At 35.6% G+C, this 14,774-nt stretch overlaps 2 protein-coding genes across 4 annotated transcripts; both read left to right on the forward strand.

The window, feature by feature from the left end:
* Window positions 1-1,183: 1,183 nt before the first annotated feature.
* Window positions 1,184-4,937, forward strand: LOC103928570 (AP-4 complex subunit mu). Of its 3 annotated transcripts, none has more exons than XM_048577831.1 (13): window positions 1,184-1,353; window positions 1,458-1,556; window positions 1,696-1,865; window positions 1,942-2,058; window positions 2,161-2,283; window positions 2,395-2,521; window positions 2,684-2,781; window positions 2,897-3,001; window positions 3,082-3,176; window positions 3,734-3,821; window positions 3,957-4,017; window positions 4,144-4,217; window positions 4,697-4,937. In XM_048577831.1, the coding sequence occupies exons 1-13, from the start codon at window positions 1,296-1,298 to the stop codon at window positions 4,793-4,795; spliced, it is 1,314 nt and encodes a 437-aa protein (XP_048433788.1). In that variant the 5' UTR covers window positions 1,184-1,295; the 3' UTR covers window positions 4,796-4,937. The 3 variants fall into 3 exon arrangements, 2 of the variants coding, with proteins under 2 accessions (XP_048433788.1, XP_009335915.2); XR_001951413.2 differs by having other exon boundaries at window positions 1,185-1,353; window positions 1,458-1,552; window positions 1,662-1,865; window positions 3,941-4,017; window positions 4,697-4,835; XM_009337640.3 differs by having other exon boundaries at window positions 1,185-1,353; window positions 1,458-1,552; window positions 1,662-1,865.
* Window positions 4,938-7,941: 3,004 nt separating this feature from the next.
* Window positions 7,942-11,047, forward strand: LOC103928587 (alcohol acyltransferase 9). Its single transcript, XM_009337659.3, has 2 exons — window positions 7,942-8,606; window positions 9,871-11,047. Exons 1-2 carry the CDS (start codon window positions 8,175-8,177, stop codon window positions 10,798-10,800), a joined length of 1,362 nt encoding a protein of 453 aa, XP_009335934.1. The 5' UTR covers window positions 7,942-8,174; the 3' UTR covers window positions 10,801-11,047.
* Window positions 11,048-14,774: the final 3,727 nt, after the last annotated feature.

Genomic DNA, 14,774 nt, shown 5'->3' on the forward strand with positions numbered 1-14,774 from the left:
ACTCAAGATCAAGCCCCGACGGCCCTTGAAGAAAGTGTTCATCGCTCATCATCCGTTCATTCTAAGATCAAGCCCCAACGGCCCCTTTGGATCAACAACCTCAACAAATCCACACATCCGTTCATCCTTCAAGATTAAGCCCAGAAGCCCTTGAAGATCCGTTCATCCTAAGATCAAGCCCCAACGGCCCCTTTGGATCAACAACCTCAACAAATCCACACATCCGTTCATCCTTCAAGATTAAGCCCAAAAGCCCTTGAAGATCCGTTCATCCATCAACCTTCAAGATCAAGCCCAACGCCCCTTGAAGATCCATTCATCAACTGTGCATCCTTAGATCAAGCCCCGACGGCCCTTTGGATCAACAACTCATCCACAAACCCACACCCTACGAAGATAGAATCAGAGGACCAAATTACAAAGAGATTGTAACCCCAAAATCATTAATACAAAATATATATTTTGTACACGTATTCTTGTCTCTCTGGTTTCAGGAATTTCTCGTGTTTACACCGGCGTCGTGACTTCCTCAAAGATGGTTGTCGGAGAAGATGCAGAAGATGCATAATTGAAGAAGAAGTTTTCCTTTTACCAAAAAAAGAAGAAGTTTTCCGATAAACAAACAAAGAAGGAAGAAGGAAGTGAAAAAGAAGATGCATAATTGAAGAAGAAGCAAAACCAAATATATAGAGAAGAAGGAAGAATGAGAAGGATACTGAGATAAATTAATAATATAATATTAATTATAAATAAAAAAATACTAATATTTTATTGTCTATTGCCAGAACTATTATAAATGTAGAGATGCAAAAAGTAGTTACTGTTTATTAAAAGTAGTTACTGTTCAGTAAATGGATTAAACAGTGAAGAACCCGGAGAACATTTGCAACAGTGAAGTTGCTCTTATGCAATCGACTGCAAATACCACCCAATACAATCATAAATATTTGGTATTTGATATATGAGAAAAATTGAGAGACGAAGAGACGTGACGACGAGAGGGTAAGTGGAAGAGGAAATAAAACAAAAATTATGAAAGCGAAACAAATTTAAATAATTTTTATTTTTATTCAGAGTCACGTGATTGACTCGTGACTTTTAACACGTGGCGCAAAATCGATAGTCGCGGCCCCAAACGTTGGTTTCCGTTACGACTCGGCACCCGTAAAGGTCCAACCGCTTTCCACGCGGACACTCAGAGACGCAGAGGAGACTGAGCGAGTGCTCTGCATTCGTGTAATCAAAGCGATCAAATTTCACGAGTCCGAAAAGGAAAGCTTCGAGCTTTCACAGCGATGATCTCTCAGTTCTTCGTTCTCTCGCAGAGGGGCGACAACATCGTCTTCCGCGACTGTAAGTCTCACTCTGGCTCGCTCGCATTTCATCCGATTCTTCAAAGTTTTGCATTTCTAGGGTTTCAGGCTTCAAATTTTCAAAATTTTCAAAATTTGATGCAGATCGCGGCGAAGTGCCGAAGGGAAGCGCCGAGATTTTCTTCCGGAAAGTGAAATTCTGGAAGGACGACGGCGACGGCGACGCGCCACCTGTCTTTGTAGGTATTTTCAATTTTTTTTTCTTTATTTAGAAGAATTTATATTAATGCATTTGTGAGATGTTAATCAATTTTTCATGATTGACTTTCTTTAATTAATTCGTTCTAGAATGTGGACGGTGTAAATTACTTTCATGTGAAAGATGCTGGGTTGTTATTTGTTGCGACGACGAGAGTGAATCTGTCGCCTTCTCTTGTTTTGGAACTTTTGAGAAGGATTTCTAGAGTCGTTAAAGATTACCTCGGGGTCCTCAGTGAAGAATCGCTGCGAAAAAATTTCGTGCTTGTGTACGAGTTGCTGGACCAAATCATTGTGAGTGTCTTCAAAGTCCTGCATTTTGTGACTCTATGTGTATGTAATCTGGCTTACCTGTTGTCAATTATGGCAGGATTTTGGTTATGTGCAAACTACTTCGACTGAGCTTTTGAAGTCATATGTGTTCAATGAGCCGGTTGTGGTTGATCCTGCGCAGTTTCTGCCTCTGGGTTCTGCTGGAATTTTTACGGTATTATTTATATGATAATTTGCTTTCTGGTGGTGGTATTTCGTTGTTTCTGATTGATCTGTATGGTTTGATTGACTTGCTAAACTTGCATGTTGGTATCAGGCTAAAAGAATGCCAGTAACTACAATCGCAAAATCTGTTGTTGCAAATGAGCGTGGAGGTAGAAAGAGAGAGGAAATTTTTGTGGACATAATTGAAAAAATGAGTGTTACATTCAATTCCAGTGTAAGTACCTCTTGTGTTTGGGTCGCCATATTTAATTTCTTGTTAGTGTCACAGCTCCCAGGTGGTAATCAATTTTGAGCTGTTTTGATTACTATTATGTTGTTCTTGCAGGGATATATACTTACTTCTGAGATTGATGGTACCATCCAATTGAAGAGTTATCTCACAGGCAATCCAGAAATTCGACTGGCTCTTAATGAGGAAGTGAGTATTGGAAGAGGTGGAGGGTCAGCCTATGGTAATCTTTCCACTATAGAAAATGCTTTTAAGATGTCGGTAGTCTTCGTTAACTGTCTTTCTTTTATAGTTTGCTGGGTTTGAGTGAGATATGTGAGATTAGGATATTGGTACTATTAGTAGCATTGTCCTCTTAATCTGACTATGCTGCCTTTTCCATCAGATTATGGTTTAGGAACAGGGGCTGTTATACTGGACGATTGTAATTTCCATGAATCTGTACATCTCGATAGTTTCGATGTTGACCGAACACTTTCATTGGTGAGTCTGATTGAGACTTTGTACTTTATAATCGTGTGCAGTACTTCTTGAGGATGGAGATATAACTACTGTTCTGTTAGAGCTTAAGTTAATAGATTGCGCCACTGTTTAATAGGTACCAACAGATGGTGAGTTTCCAGTCATGAATTACCGCATCACTCAGGAGTTCAAGCCTCCCTTTCGTATTAATTCGTTAATTGAAGAAGCAGGACCGCTTAAGGTGAGAAAAAAGTTAAAAAATTCCTCCTATCATAAAATAGTAACATCTGATTCCATCTAAATCATGTTATGTTTTGTTAGGCTGGAGTGATTATTAAAGTGCGTGCTGATTTCCCTTCAAGCATTATTGCAGATAAAATCCTTGTGCAGATTCCACTGCCACCATATACAACTAGGTAATTTGTTTAATCTTGTAACTTTCTGTTGGTGAAAACGTGGTGCATCTGCATACCTTAGAGCAAAATTAATGTTAGACTTCTGGTCAGCTGTTGTATATTTTTTTTTGGTTGACTGAAGAGCATAGACTTAGTTGTTATTTGGTTAACTTCTGTTTGTAGATATTTGACCTATAGTATACTCAACTAGTAAACATTGATACTTTTTCAAGTAGGGTTCATTATTATACACAGGATCAACAACAGTTGAGCAATTGCAGTTGGGCAGACAATCCATTTCCTGAATTATTCCTTTTTTCTTTTCTCCGCCTTAATATAATATATTGCGGGGAATTGGCCCTTCTATATTACACACTAGTTATTACGTTTCAGTTCATACTTGTGACAGCTTTTAGAAAATTTGGATGAACTTCTTTGAAACTAGGCTCGATGTCGTGTATTTTTGTGTGTTATGTTACTCAGCAGGTAACCACATACATGATGGGGGAAAAACTTAATTTCAATACGGGTTCCATGTCTGCATTACTAATCATCTTGTCTGATCTGGGATACATTAGGGTTAGTTTTGAGTTGGGACCTGGAGCAGTTGGAAACACAACTGATTTTAAGGAAGCAAACAAAAGAGTTGAATGGGGTTTAAAGAAGGCAAGGATTTCCTTTCCTCTCAATAAACATCTTTCTCATTCTTCTACTTTGAAAGATTTGTTAAGAGTTGCATATTACTTTTGCTATTAGTTTGCTTCAATGTCTGAAATTAGTAACAGGTGCCTTGCATTGTAGATTGTTGGTGGATCTGAACATACATTACACGCAAAGCTGACATTTTCACAAGAATCACATGGTAATACATTGTTTTATGCTTGGGAGTGTGTAATGCTGTATAATCTTCGTTGTTGTTTATGTGTCAGAGAGAAACAAAGAAACCGATGTGTGAATGCTACTTTATTGTGTACGTGTACTAATGCAGGAAATATTACCAAAGAAGCTGGACCTGTTAGCATGACCTTCACAATACCCATGTTCAATTCTTCAAGGCTTCAGGTAAGATTTTCTCTTGACCTTGTAAGGACCTAATCGGATGCGGCCATTGCTGTGGACCTACGGTACAAACTCAGAGCTCTAAGTTCCATTAATGCCATGAGATTGTGTAGACATTACACTGCTGGGAGTCTACATAAGCAGTCGTATTTCATACTTAGGAAGGCCCTGATTCCCTTGCCTTGGTTGATGCCTCTCACGGCAGCAGTCAGCTGGGAACATGTTTATTATACCTGCTACCCAAAGAAAAAACTAACTGGAATCCTACTAGTGAATGCTGTGTAAAATAAAATGAGCTTCCAAATTAGCTACCTAGTTGAGTTGGCTGACCTAAATTTGTGAATCAAACACACAACATGAACCAGATCTGTATTGTAAAACATGAGCTTTACTGTTTTTTTCTTTTTCTGCTTTTCATACATCTATAATCATGTGTTCTAAGTTATTCTAAGATACCCGTTTCCTCATCTGTCTTGATGCAGGTAAAATACTTGCATATAACAAAGAAGTCGAAGAGCTACAACCCATATCGATGGGTGAGATATGTTACACACTCAAATTCCTATGTCGCCCGGTTGTAATGTCTCATCGACCTAGTATGTTGTTCTGGTTTTCCTTCTCTGTCACGGTGCTTTTGCTTACTTGTACCAAGTCAGATTTTATTTTGTTCTGTGTACTATCATGATTGACTCAATAAAGCACACTATCTGAAATTTGGTAGAACTCGAACATCCTTGAACACCCAAAGTTCCCATCCATATCTGATTTCCTTTTTAGACTATAACTCAGAAATCACAAGGTCTAGAGAGAGTCTAGTCATCTCTTCTTAGGAGTTCTTTGGTGACAATGTTCCGTACGAACTGCCATATACAGGAGCACTCACACAAAAGTTTCCCGGGGTGGGACCCACATGCATGAGGCCCACCTTTTGTGTGCGTGCTGCCGTATACAGAAGTCTGTACGGAGGAATTCGTCCTCTTCTTTGAGGGATGTTTTCTGCTTAGTTGATTTAAATTATAATGACATGATGGCAATTTGGTGTGGACTGGTACATCAGCAAGTGATGCAGAGAGTGGAATACGTTGAAAGCCCATCGATATGATGCATGAGTCATAATCAGGCTAGTAAGCTGACAGCTGATTGTTGCTTCCAGTTTTGGTATAGAATGTTTCGATCGACTCGCGTCAAGAAAAGAAAAATGTTAAGTTAAATTCCTTTTGATAGTTGTGTGCCTTGAGATTTGTAGAATTTTTCAGATCGACGGACCAATGACCCACTCCAACAACACCGATACTGTTCCCATTTTACCACCTGCCCAATCCGTCAGGTGTGAGGTTTTATCATAAAAAACCTCGATGTTGGTTAGAGGGGTATTTTTATTTAAATTGCTTTCTCTTTGGCCCTCTGGCCAATTTGGGACAATGGGTTCCAACAAGATTATTATTACGGGATATATACTGCCAAGTTTTGATGGCTTTTAGGGGGAACTGGATTCCATTTCACCATCTCTGAAACCTCTGAACAGAAGTGGTGAAAAGAAGGAAACTAGGAAGATGGGTCTTATGTTTAGTAATCGCCGATAGCGATGGCGAAATGCCGTCCAGATCGAGTGCTAATTCGAAATTCAGCTAATCTAGGGCTAAAGTTACCGGTAAAAGGTACATGCCGCCCTCGAATTTCAAATCCTTGATTATCTTTGACATGAACAATTTTCTACTGATACATTTGCTTTCGGAATTTGATGCTTGGTGTCGTTGCTTTTTCTGTCGGGGGAAATCAATTAATCTTTAGCCTAAAGCAGGATTGTACGTTGGATTTAGTAACAGTATAAGCGCGTAATCTGGAATGAATTCTCATTCAACGCAGTGGAAGAAAGAGAAAACTTTATGAGCATGACGATATTCTTAGAGCATAAAGGTGGTCGAGTCTGAAATTGGATGGATTATAACTTGTTTCGTCCATCCCTTGAAGTAATAAACATTCATGCGACCTGGGAATCGAACATCTCATAATTTCTTAATTTGATGCGTAATTACTTATTATGGCTTCAGAATATAACAATGTTAACGGAAATGAAATACGAGTTTGTAACTCAGTTGATTAAGAGAATGCATCTCGCATTCAAGGTCTTATAGTCCTGAGTTTATGATACTCTACATATTGAGTATAAGAAAAGGGTAATGCTAGGGAGACTAAATCATTCTCGAGATTTTGTGTCATTGGGACTGTTGAGATTTCTCTATCACAAATTATGGACTGCTTTTACAATTGACCATCTGTGAGGCAGATCCATATTTTCTCTCCTCCCATTTTTCCTCTCGTTTAGTCCCCTCTTATAGCCACATTAACATCTTGTGCTGACTTCTTTATAGAGAGAAAGGCAAAGAGGAAAGTGAGAGTAGGGTGAGGATTTGGAGGGGAGAAATCCTACTCCTCTAAGACAGCAACAATTACTGGTAAATAATGCAACAAGCTCCGACCTGTCTCTTTCAGACTTAGGTTTTCTCTTGTTCATAAGAAATCAAGAATTCTATAAAGAATTAACCGGCAAACACTTGCTCATTTGAAAATGATAAGGATTAATAATTAGAATGAGAATTTTATTTTGATTCGGTATATTTTACATACTGAGGATTTTGACCGTAAATTTTGATTATTGAATCTTTCACCAAAAATCTAACAGCTAAAACTTCTGTACGTTATACATTTCACGACGTACTAAAATTCCTAATTAGGAATCCTCTTCAAGAAATGTAACTCCCCGTTAACATGGAAATGGATGAAAATGGAGGAGGTCTACTCACGTACTTACAAGATGAGTTCCAACTTATCATGATTCGACTCGGTGTGAAAAAGGTACCGTAATCATGCAGTCTTACCGAGGTTTCTCTACAAATTCGTGGCTCTGATCAGTTGTCGTTTTACTTTTACCTCAGTCATATAATAAAATGGAAGTGAAAGGTAAAAAGGTAAAACATTATCCTTTCCATCTTGGCATCTTCAAGGGTGGGCGTCTTTGTTTCCTTTAAAAGGAAAGATATGCCTTTGGTTTGGGACGAATATGGAATGGAGATGTGTGGCCAACCCATTGTCTTGTCTTTTTCCTTGTCCCCTTTTCCTTTTGCGCAGTCCCATCGATCTAATGCTAATTAATCTTGTTTAACTAATCTCGAAGCATCAAATATTAATCTAAGCTTGGCTTAATTATTAGAGTCCAATGGAGGAATATTATGTGTAATAATTTCATGGACGCAAGCGCGTTTGTTGCCACCATTTCAAAGGAATATACTGATTTTGAGTAAAATAAAATTTCTTATTGGGTATATAATAGTGAAAATCATCATGTTATAATTTGAATGAATTTGTAACACTAGTATTGAATCAGTGTTTGGTATTTCGGTTAAAAGCAATAATCATAATAAATTTTATATCTTATGCTAAATAAAGCATAGGTGAAAACTAAGAAGAGTTATAGAGCATAATTGACTAGTAATTAGACTGAAAGAAGCTTTGAGTGTGGTACTGATGAAGTATGACTTTAATCCCATGATTAGCGCTAGTAAATTTCTAAAGATGTTGTGTGGGACCTCAAATTACTTATCGAGAGATACAGAAAAATTAAAATATATTTCTGGTTACGCTTAAGATTTTGTTTATCACTGGGCGGCAAATTTTGCAAATAACAACTTTGCTAATGACTTTTTGATTAGATTTGAGATGTGGGGGTATATTGTACGCCCTAATACACATCCCCTCTTGCTAGCTTTAACCCAAAGGAATCTCATCGTACCATCCCTCATATCCAACCGTAGAAATTGTTTCTCCACTCTACTACTTAGCTAGCGACCTCCCCTGTCACTTACCTTGTCTTGGATCATCTCTCTCTCTCTCTCTCTCTCTCTCTCTCTCTCTCTCTCTCTCTCTCTCTTCAGCCATCAGCAACTACTGCAAATAAACAAGATGTTAAAATCTCAAGAAGAACTTCCAAATTGTTACTACCCAACTCAGCCAATATTAATCCGCCCAAACTCCCCAACCCCAAAGCATTGCCTCCACCTCTCAAATCTCGACGACCAGAAGTTTCTCAGATTCTCCATCAAATATCTCTACCTTTTCAAAAAATCTGTCAGCTTAGAAACCCTAAAGCATGCCCTCTCTAAAGTCCTCGTTGGCTACTACCCATTGGCTGGGAGGTTGAGGACGAGCGCTGACCATGATCAGAAGCTCGACGTTGACTGCAATGGAGAAGGTGCTGTATTTGCCGAGGCTTTCATGGACATCACTACTCAGGATTTTCTTGAACTTTCCAGCAAGCCGAACAGGTCTTGGAGGAAACTCTTATACAGGGTGGAAGCCCTCAGTTTCTTGGATATCCCTCCTCTTGTTATTCAGGTTAGTCCGATTTTGTATTTATTTTTTTTTTCATTTCTCCTTTCTTTTTCTTAATTAAACAAGTAAACTTTCCCGTGAAAATTGGAAAAAAAAAAAAAAAAAAAAGAAGCTACACAATTGTTCTAATAAGAATAATTAATTTTGTTAGTATATTGTCTTGGTGAGTAGATCTTCCTTTTTAACCCATTACGTTTTAAGTTTACATTTTTTATATTTTTTAGTTTAATATATAATACATAATATCGCTTGAAATTAAAATTTTGAAAATACTTTTGATATTAAATATGGGAAGTTCGGTATTTTCTCAATTGGCTTTGGTGCTCCAATATCTTGTGGTATTACCACTAACATACCAATATATGGACTTTCCTTTTCAATCATTTATCTGAGGAAATAGAGGAAACAAAGTTCCACTGCATAATCCTAGGTTCGGAGCAAACAAGTCGCATTTCACCCAACCGAACAAAAAAATTGGGAAAATGAAATGTGGCCAATATGTACCCTTTGTCCACCAGAAACAGGGTTACTTTTGTCTTACGCCAACATTTTCAAATTTTCAAACTAAATCTTTGGTAGAAATTCTAGTCCTAATTAAGTGAAAAGAAATTAATAGTTTAAGAATCTTGTGAGTATAATAAGTTTATTGTTCGATTCGCTTCCAAGTAAGAAGAGAAACGGTCAACCCTCCTTTATAAAATAAAATTAAAAAAAAAAAAAAAAGTATGAACGACTATTCATATCTCATCGTACTATCTAGTTCAAGACGATAGATTTTACTTTTAGGGTTAGGTTATTTTCATTCCATGCTTCGTTTTATTTTTTTATTAGTGCTTTCATTACGTCTAATGTCTTCCTTATGCTTTTTTTCTTCTTTCAGTTTTTGCATGTTTCTTATTTTGCACCCTCACTCCTTTGACACTTTAAAACTTGTTTCTTACTTTTTTTTTATAAAACTATTATAAAATTACTCTAAATTATCATGACTAACCAACCTAATTTACCCCTAAAAAACTTGTTTATTACTTAAAAGAAAGATAATCATGGGGGTTGTGATAAACAAAATTGGATGGAATGGAATCCAACAAATTGGGGTAAATTGGTGGAAATTTAGGTCCTTAATTTACCAAACAAATAATTAAGGAGGTGAATTTTAAATAGTATGATAGTTCATGAGGTAAACAGTTCTCTAATTTTTTTTTTTTTTATATATATATACACAAAATTGTCTGTATTTTTCATATAAAATGAAATTCCACTTTTACAGGTTACAAATCTCCGTTGTGGGGGAATGATCATGTGTACAGCAATCAATCACTGTTTAAGCGACGGCATAGGCACATCTCAGTTCTTACACGCGTGGGCCCACCTAACAGGCAAGCCAGATCTCGATCCACCAATCCAACCGATTCACTCTCGCCACGTGTTAAAATCACGTAGTCCTCCAAAGGCAACCTACGCTCATCCTCAATTTACCCTAACAAGCAACAACGGCCACGTGGATATCATGAGCCTGCTCCAATCGCAGCCGCTCATCCCCACATCCTTAACCTTCACCCACTCGGATATCCTTCACCTCAAGAGACAATGCGCACCCTCGCTAAAATGCAGCACCTTCGAAACCCTAGCATCTCACACGTGGCGCTCCTGGATTAAATCATTGAATCTGCCACCCTCTCTCAACATCAAGCTCCTCTTCTCGGTGAACATACGAAAAACGTTAAACCCTCAAATCCCACAGGGCTACTACGGCAACGGGTTCGTGCTAGCATGCGCCGAAACCACCGTGAAGGATCTAGTCGGTGCTAACTTGCGCCACGGTGTTAAGTTGGTTCAACAAGCTAAGCAAGATATTAATGATGAGTATGTAAGGTCGATGATTGACTTATTGGAGGAGAAAACGTTGAAGACGGATCTGGGCGCGAGTTTGGTTATATCGCAGTGGGCGAAGTTAGGGTTAGAGGAGTTGGATTTTGGAGAAGGGAAGCCATTGCATATGGGGCCTCTCACGAGTGATGTTTACTGCTTGTTTTTACCAGTTGTTGGAGATTTCGACTCTGTGAGAGTTCTTGTGTCCGTGCCCGAAAGCTTGGTTGAGAAATTTGAATATTACATGACAGAATTTTTTACTGCTGAAGAAATAAATGGAGATCATCGTGCTAATGGATTCCATGCAGAAGATCCAATGGAATATTAATTAGACATTTGATTAAGGGAGCAGCTCACTACTGTAACATGAGTATTGATAATTAACTGTAAACGGCCACCTGACAAGTTTTTAATTTGTTTGAAAAGTTAAACCGACTGAGAAATATGTTTTTGGATGGAATTAATATCAAAGAAAATAAAATGTAGTCAGGTGTGTTTTGGTTTTGTGCGACCATATAAATGTTATTGGAACTATATATGATATATCATATGCAGTATGTGCATGATTGAGATGATCGAACTTGCATGTAATGAATTGTATATCTTATTTTTCTTCTTATATGATAAGATTTGGCGGTTTTTCACCGTATGGTGACACATCTCAAACACAATTAAGCTTATATTTGGTTTACTTTAAGTATCTTAAATCCCACATTGAGCAACAATAAGATATTAATTGGTAGTGGAAAAGTGAACATCATTTAATTGTCAATATTGTTTTACTTTAATTTCCACATAAATGTTGGGAAAGTCATAAGTAGATTCCACTTAAGTTTTCATTACCATCATATCAAAACATCCGAGAGGCAATGATGTTGGAAATTAATCATACCCATATACCATCTCTTTCAATATAAAGTTTTTCAATTTTTAGATAAAAATAAAATGGGACAATGGGACTCGTGTCACTCCTCCAATAGCTCGAGCATTCTATTTCTCATCAATTCATAGGAGAATAACGTTTGAGCATTATGTTACAATCATACATCTCCTTTGTTTTTTGGTCTATGGATCCTCTAGTATTTAGCATGCGTGTTCTAAAGATAACTTAATATAAACTAGCATATAGTTACATTAAGATGAAGTGACATGTATAAATGCCTATACATAGCTTTTGAGGGAAGAGATTCTTTTTTTTTTTTTTCGAAAAAAAAAAAAAAAAAAAATTAGTTGTGGAGTTCAAACCACATCAAACTTCAAAGATCTAAACCGTTTTATTTTTCAAGTTGCATCTCATAGATAATTTTTTGCAAAATATTATCCATATCAGAAATGCTTGAGGCATCTAATTGAGTTCAAAAAAATTGACGAACACTATGTTTTAAGAAACATCAAAATTTTATCGTGACAATTAAATGAGTTTCATAACTAATAGTCATTTAAAAAAAATAGAGATTCTTTCAATTAAAGAGCTTATATATATATATATATAGTTAGGTAGGAATTTATATCGGCTTATATATAATGAGCATCCAAGCCGTCCAAATCATGATTTGCCCTCAATTGTGTCACCTTTATTTCAAACTAAAGCAATTAAAATGTTTGTTTTAGGCACCTCACAGTTGAGAGATCAAATTATATATGACCGATAATTAAGCATTCTGACTTTCTCATGTAAAAAATATGAAAAATGCAGACTGAAAAATGTGAAAATTTGAAAAACTATCCTGCATCGGAAGTTTATATATAAACAGTGTGCGTCGCTCCGTAAATAAGATAAGCTAAAGAGTTGATAAACCAAATAAGAATTTAATACTTAACACTTCCCTAGCTAATACTATAAATAGCAACATAATATCAAACAAATAGAACCTTCCCTTCCACTTTAATTTATTCATAAAGTGAATGATGGTGGTGTGATCGATCTCAACTCATCTCATCTACCCTATCTGTTAAATCGGTGCATGTTACCTTTTTGGAGGAATCTGAACTGAAGTGTGCACTTCACCTATTTTGTACAAGTTATATGATTTAAAACAATTGATCAAATATGTCAATTTCCACGTTTACAATCGCACTCTTGGAAGATATAATATAAAATCCACCACCATCCAACACACTTATATATAGTTTTAAATTTGAACAATTTTATGTAGATAAGATTTTTAGAAAATACTTAAAAGATCGATGATTCAGATCTTGAAATACATTACAAATTGAGCTCAACAAAAATATACAAAAACTTATATAAAAAAATAATATCACGAAACCGTTATATATATCCATATATATATATATATATATATAAAATATTGAATAGACAAATGCTTCACTAGTAGCAACATGTAGTGGGTATTTTATTCCATCAAATATGAATACGACACATAGTAAACATATAAGTTAGTAATGATTATTGAAGGCCACTAGGGCACTACTAGGTTAGCAAAGTAATCTTCAAAGACCCACATGAAAACAAATCTAGGATCCCAACGTGACCCTTTTAAAGCATGCAATTAGATATATATTGTCAAAAAAAATAAAAGGAATTTTAACGAAAAATTATCGGTATTGTTCATTTTAACGAAAAAACATATTTTTACACTAAAAAGTCAATCTTGGTACTATTTATTTTACCCTTTATTTTGTCATTATCGTTAAAACTCAAAGTTTTCAAACCCTTTTAATTAATTTTCCGAAAAAAATATGTATATATATATTGTCCATTTAAGTTCAAGTTCTATAGTTGGAATTTAGTTGCTTTCTTTTGTTATTTTAATGATAGAAGTCAATTTTATTATAGGCTTAGCCATGATCGGATGGCTCAGTGATAGGGGACGAATTTTAAATTCGTATTTCTTACAGTACGTTCTAGGTTAGATTCCTGACACTAGTGAATCACACAATGGTGGTTAAGGGAGGCTAAAATGCATGTGTAAGTCTTTCCGACCCTCGAAATGATGGAATTCCATAACGAAATCACCAACTAATCATTCCCTTTATAGGCTTAATGGATATTGATATCAAAATTCTAAAACCATCATCATGCACACTTATATATAATTTTATTTTATTTTGTATTTTCATAAATTCAAAACACATAACAACAGTGCCAATAGGAGAAATTAGATAAGAGAAATTAGGAACTTCCGTATTCTAAGGAATTTAGGAAAAACATATAACAAAAACTAGATAAGAGAACTTAGAAAAAGCACTACGTAAGCATTATAAAGGTTTAAACGGAATTTGTAAATGAATTTTACAAATTCATCTCATATGCCTTTTCTAATAATCATGTTGTGCATTTCTAATCCATTTTATCTTACTTTTTGTAATCTATTTCTTCATCAATATGCTTAATTCCCTAAGAATTTAGAAGTTTCGCACTAAACCATACCCTAAAGAAATATATACATTTCCCGACTGCCGTCACTTCATTAGGTCACTTCAATTCTTCTAGACTTGCACTCCCAAGGATGATGAAATTTGAAGCCATTTTCGGTTTTCCCCTTTAATTATTACGTGCACTTCGTTTGTTATATAATTAAAGGATTATCACCTAATTATGTATAAAAGCTCGAATCTAATCAATGCATTAAAAAAAATTAACATTTGATAACTGTCAACCTGTTTGGTATGAACCAAAATTTCAAAGTCTTAATCCAAAACTTTTCATAAATACTTGGAGGTGAGTGGTAGTTATGAGTGTGCAATGGTTGTGAGGTGACATATATATGTACGTGTGTGTGTATATATATTGGGAAGTGTTATAGACACTCAAAAAATCTCATTCTACACTCCTCATAAGTATATTTTTTTTTTCCTAATATAGAAAGTTTGGAATGTAAAATGAGATTTTTGAAGTGCTAATAACAATGCCCTATATATATATATATATATATATATATATATATATATATAACTAACAACAACATGAAATTTCATGACAATGAAAAGTTAGTGATCAACCATATTTGAGCGACTTCATTTAATAAGAAATTGAAATGCATATGTGAGTTTTTTCAATTTCTAAAAAAGTAAAATATTGTGGCAAAACCATCAACTAATACCCTTTAAAAAAAAAAACTTGTATCACTACACATGTATCTAGTTATTAGAAGTCTATCGAAAATTTCTACAAGTTACATGCTAAAATATTTCTAATAATCGTGTTATTCACCATTATTGTAACTCAAAATTTTTAATTTCACATGTCATCGTAATTGTCACACTAAAATTTGTTAGTTCTCATTTGCATTTTCATTTCACATAAGTTTTAATCTGAGGCCCAAAGACCCAGAAAAG

Source organism: the organism of the source record quoted next, unplaced genomic scaffold (assembly GCF_019419815.1).
Source record: "Pyrus x bretschneideri cultivar Hongxiangsu unplaced genomic scaffold, Pyrus_bretschneideri_v1 Contig1, whole genome shotgun sequence".
In the NCBI taxonomy this organism is placed as follows: Eukaryota; Viridiplantae; Streptophyta; class Magnoliopsida; order Rosales; family Rosaceae; genus Pyrus; species Pyrus x bretschneideri.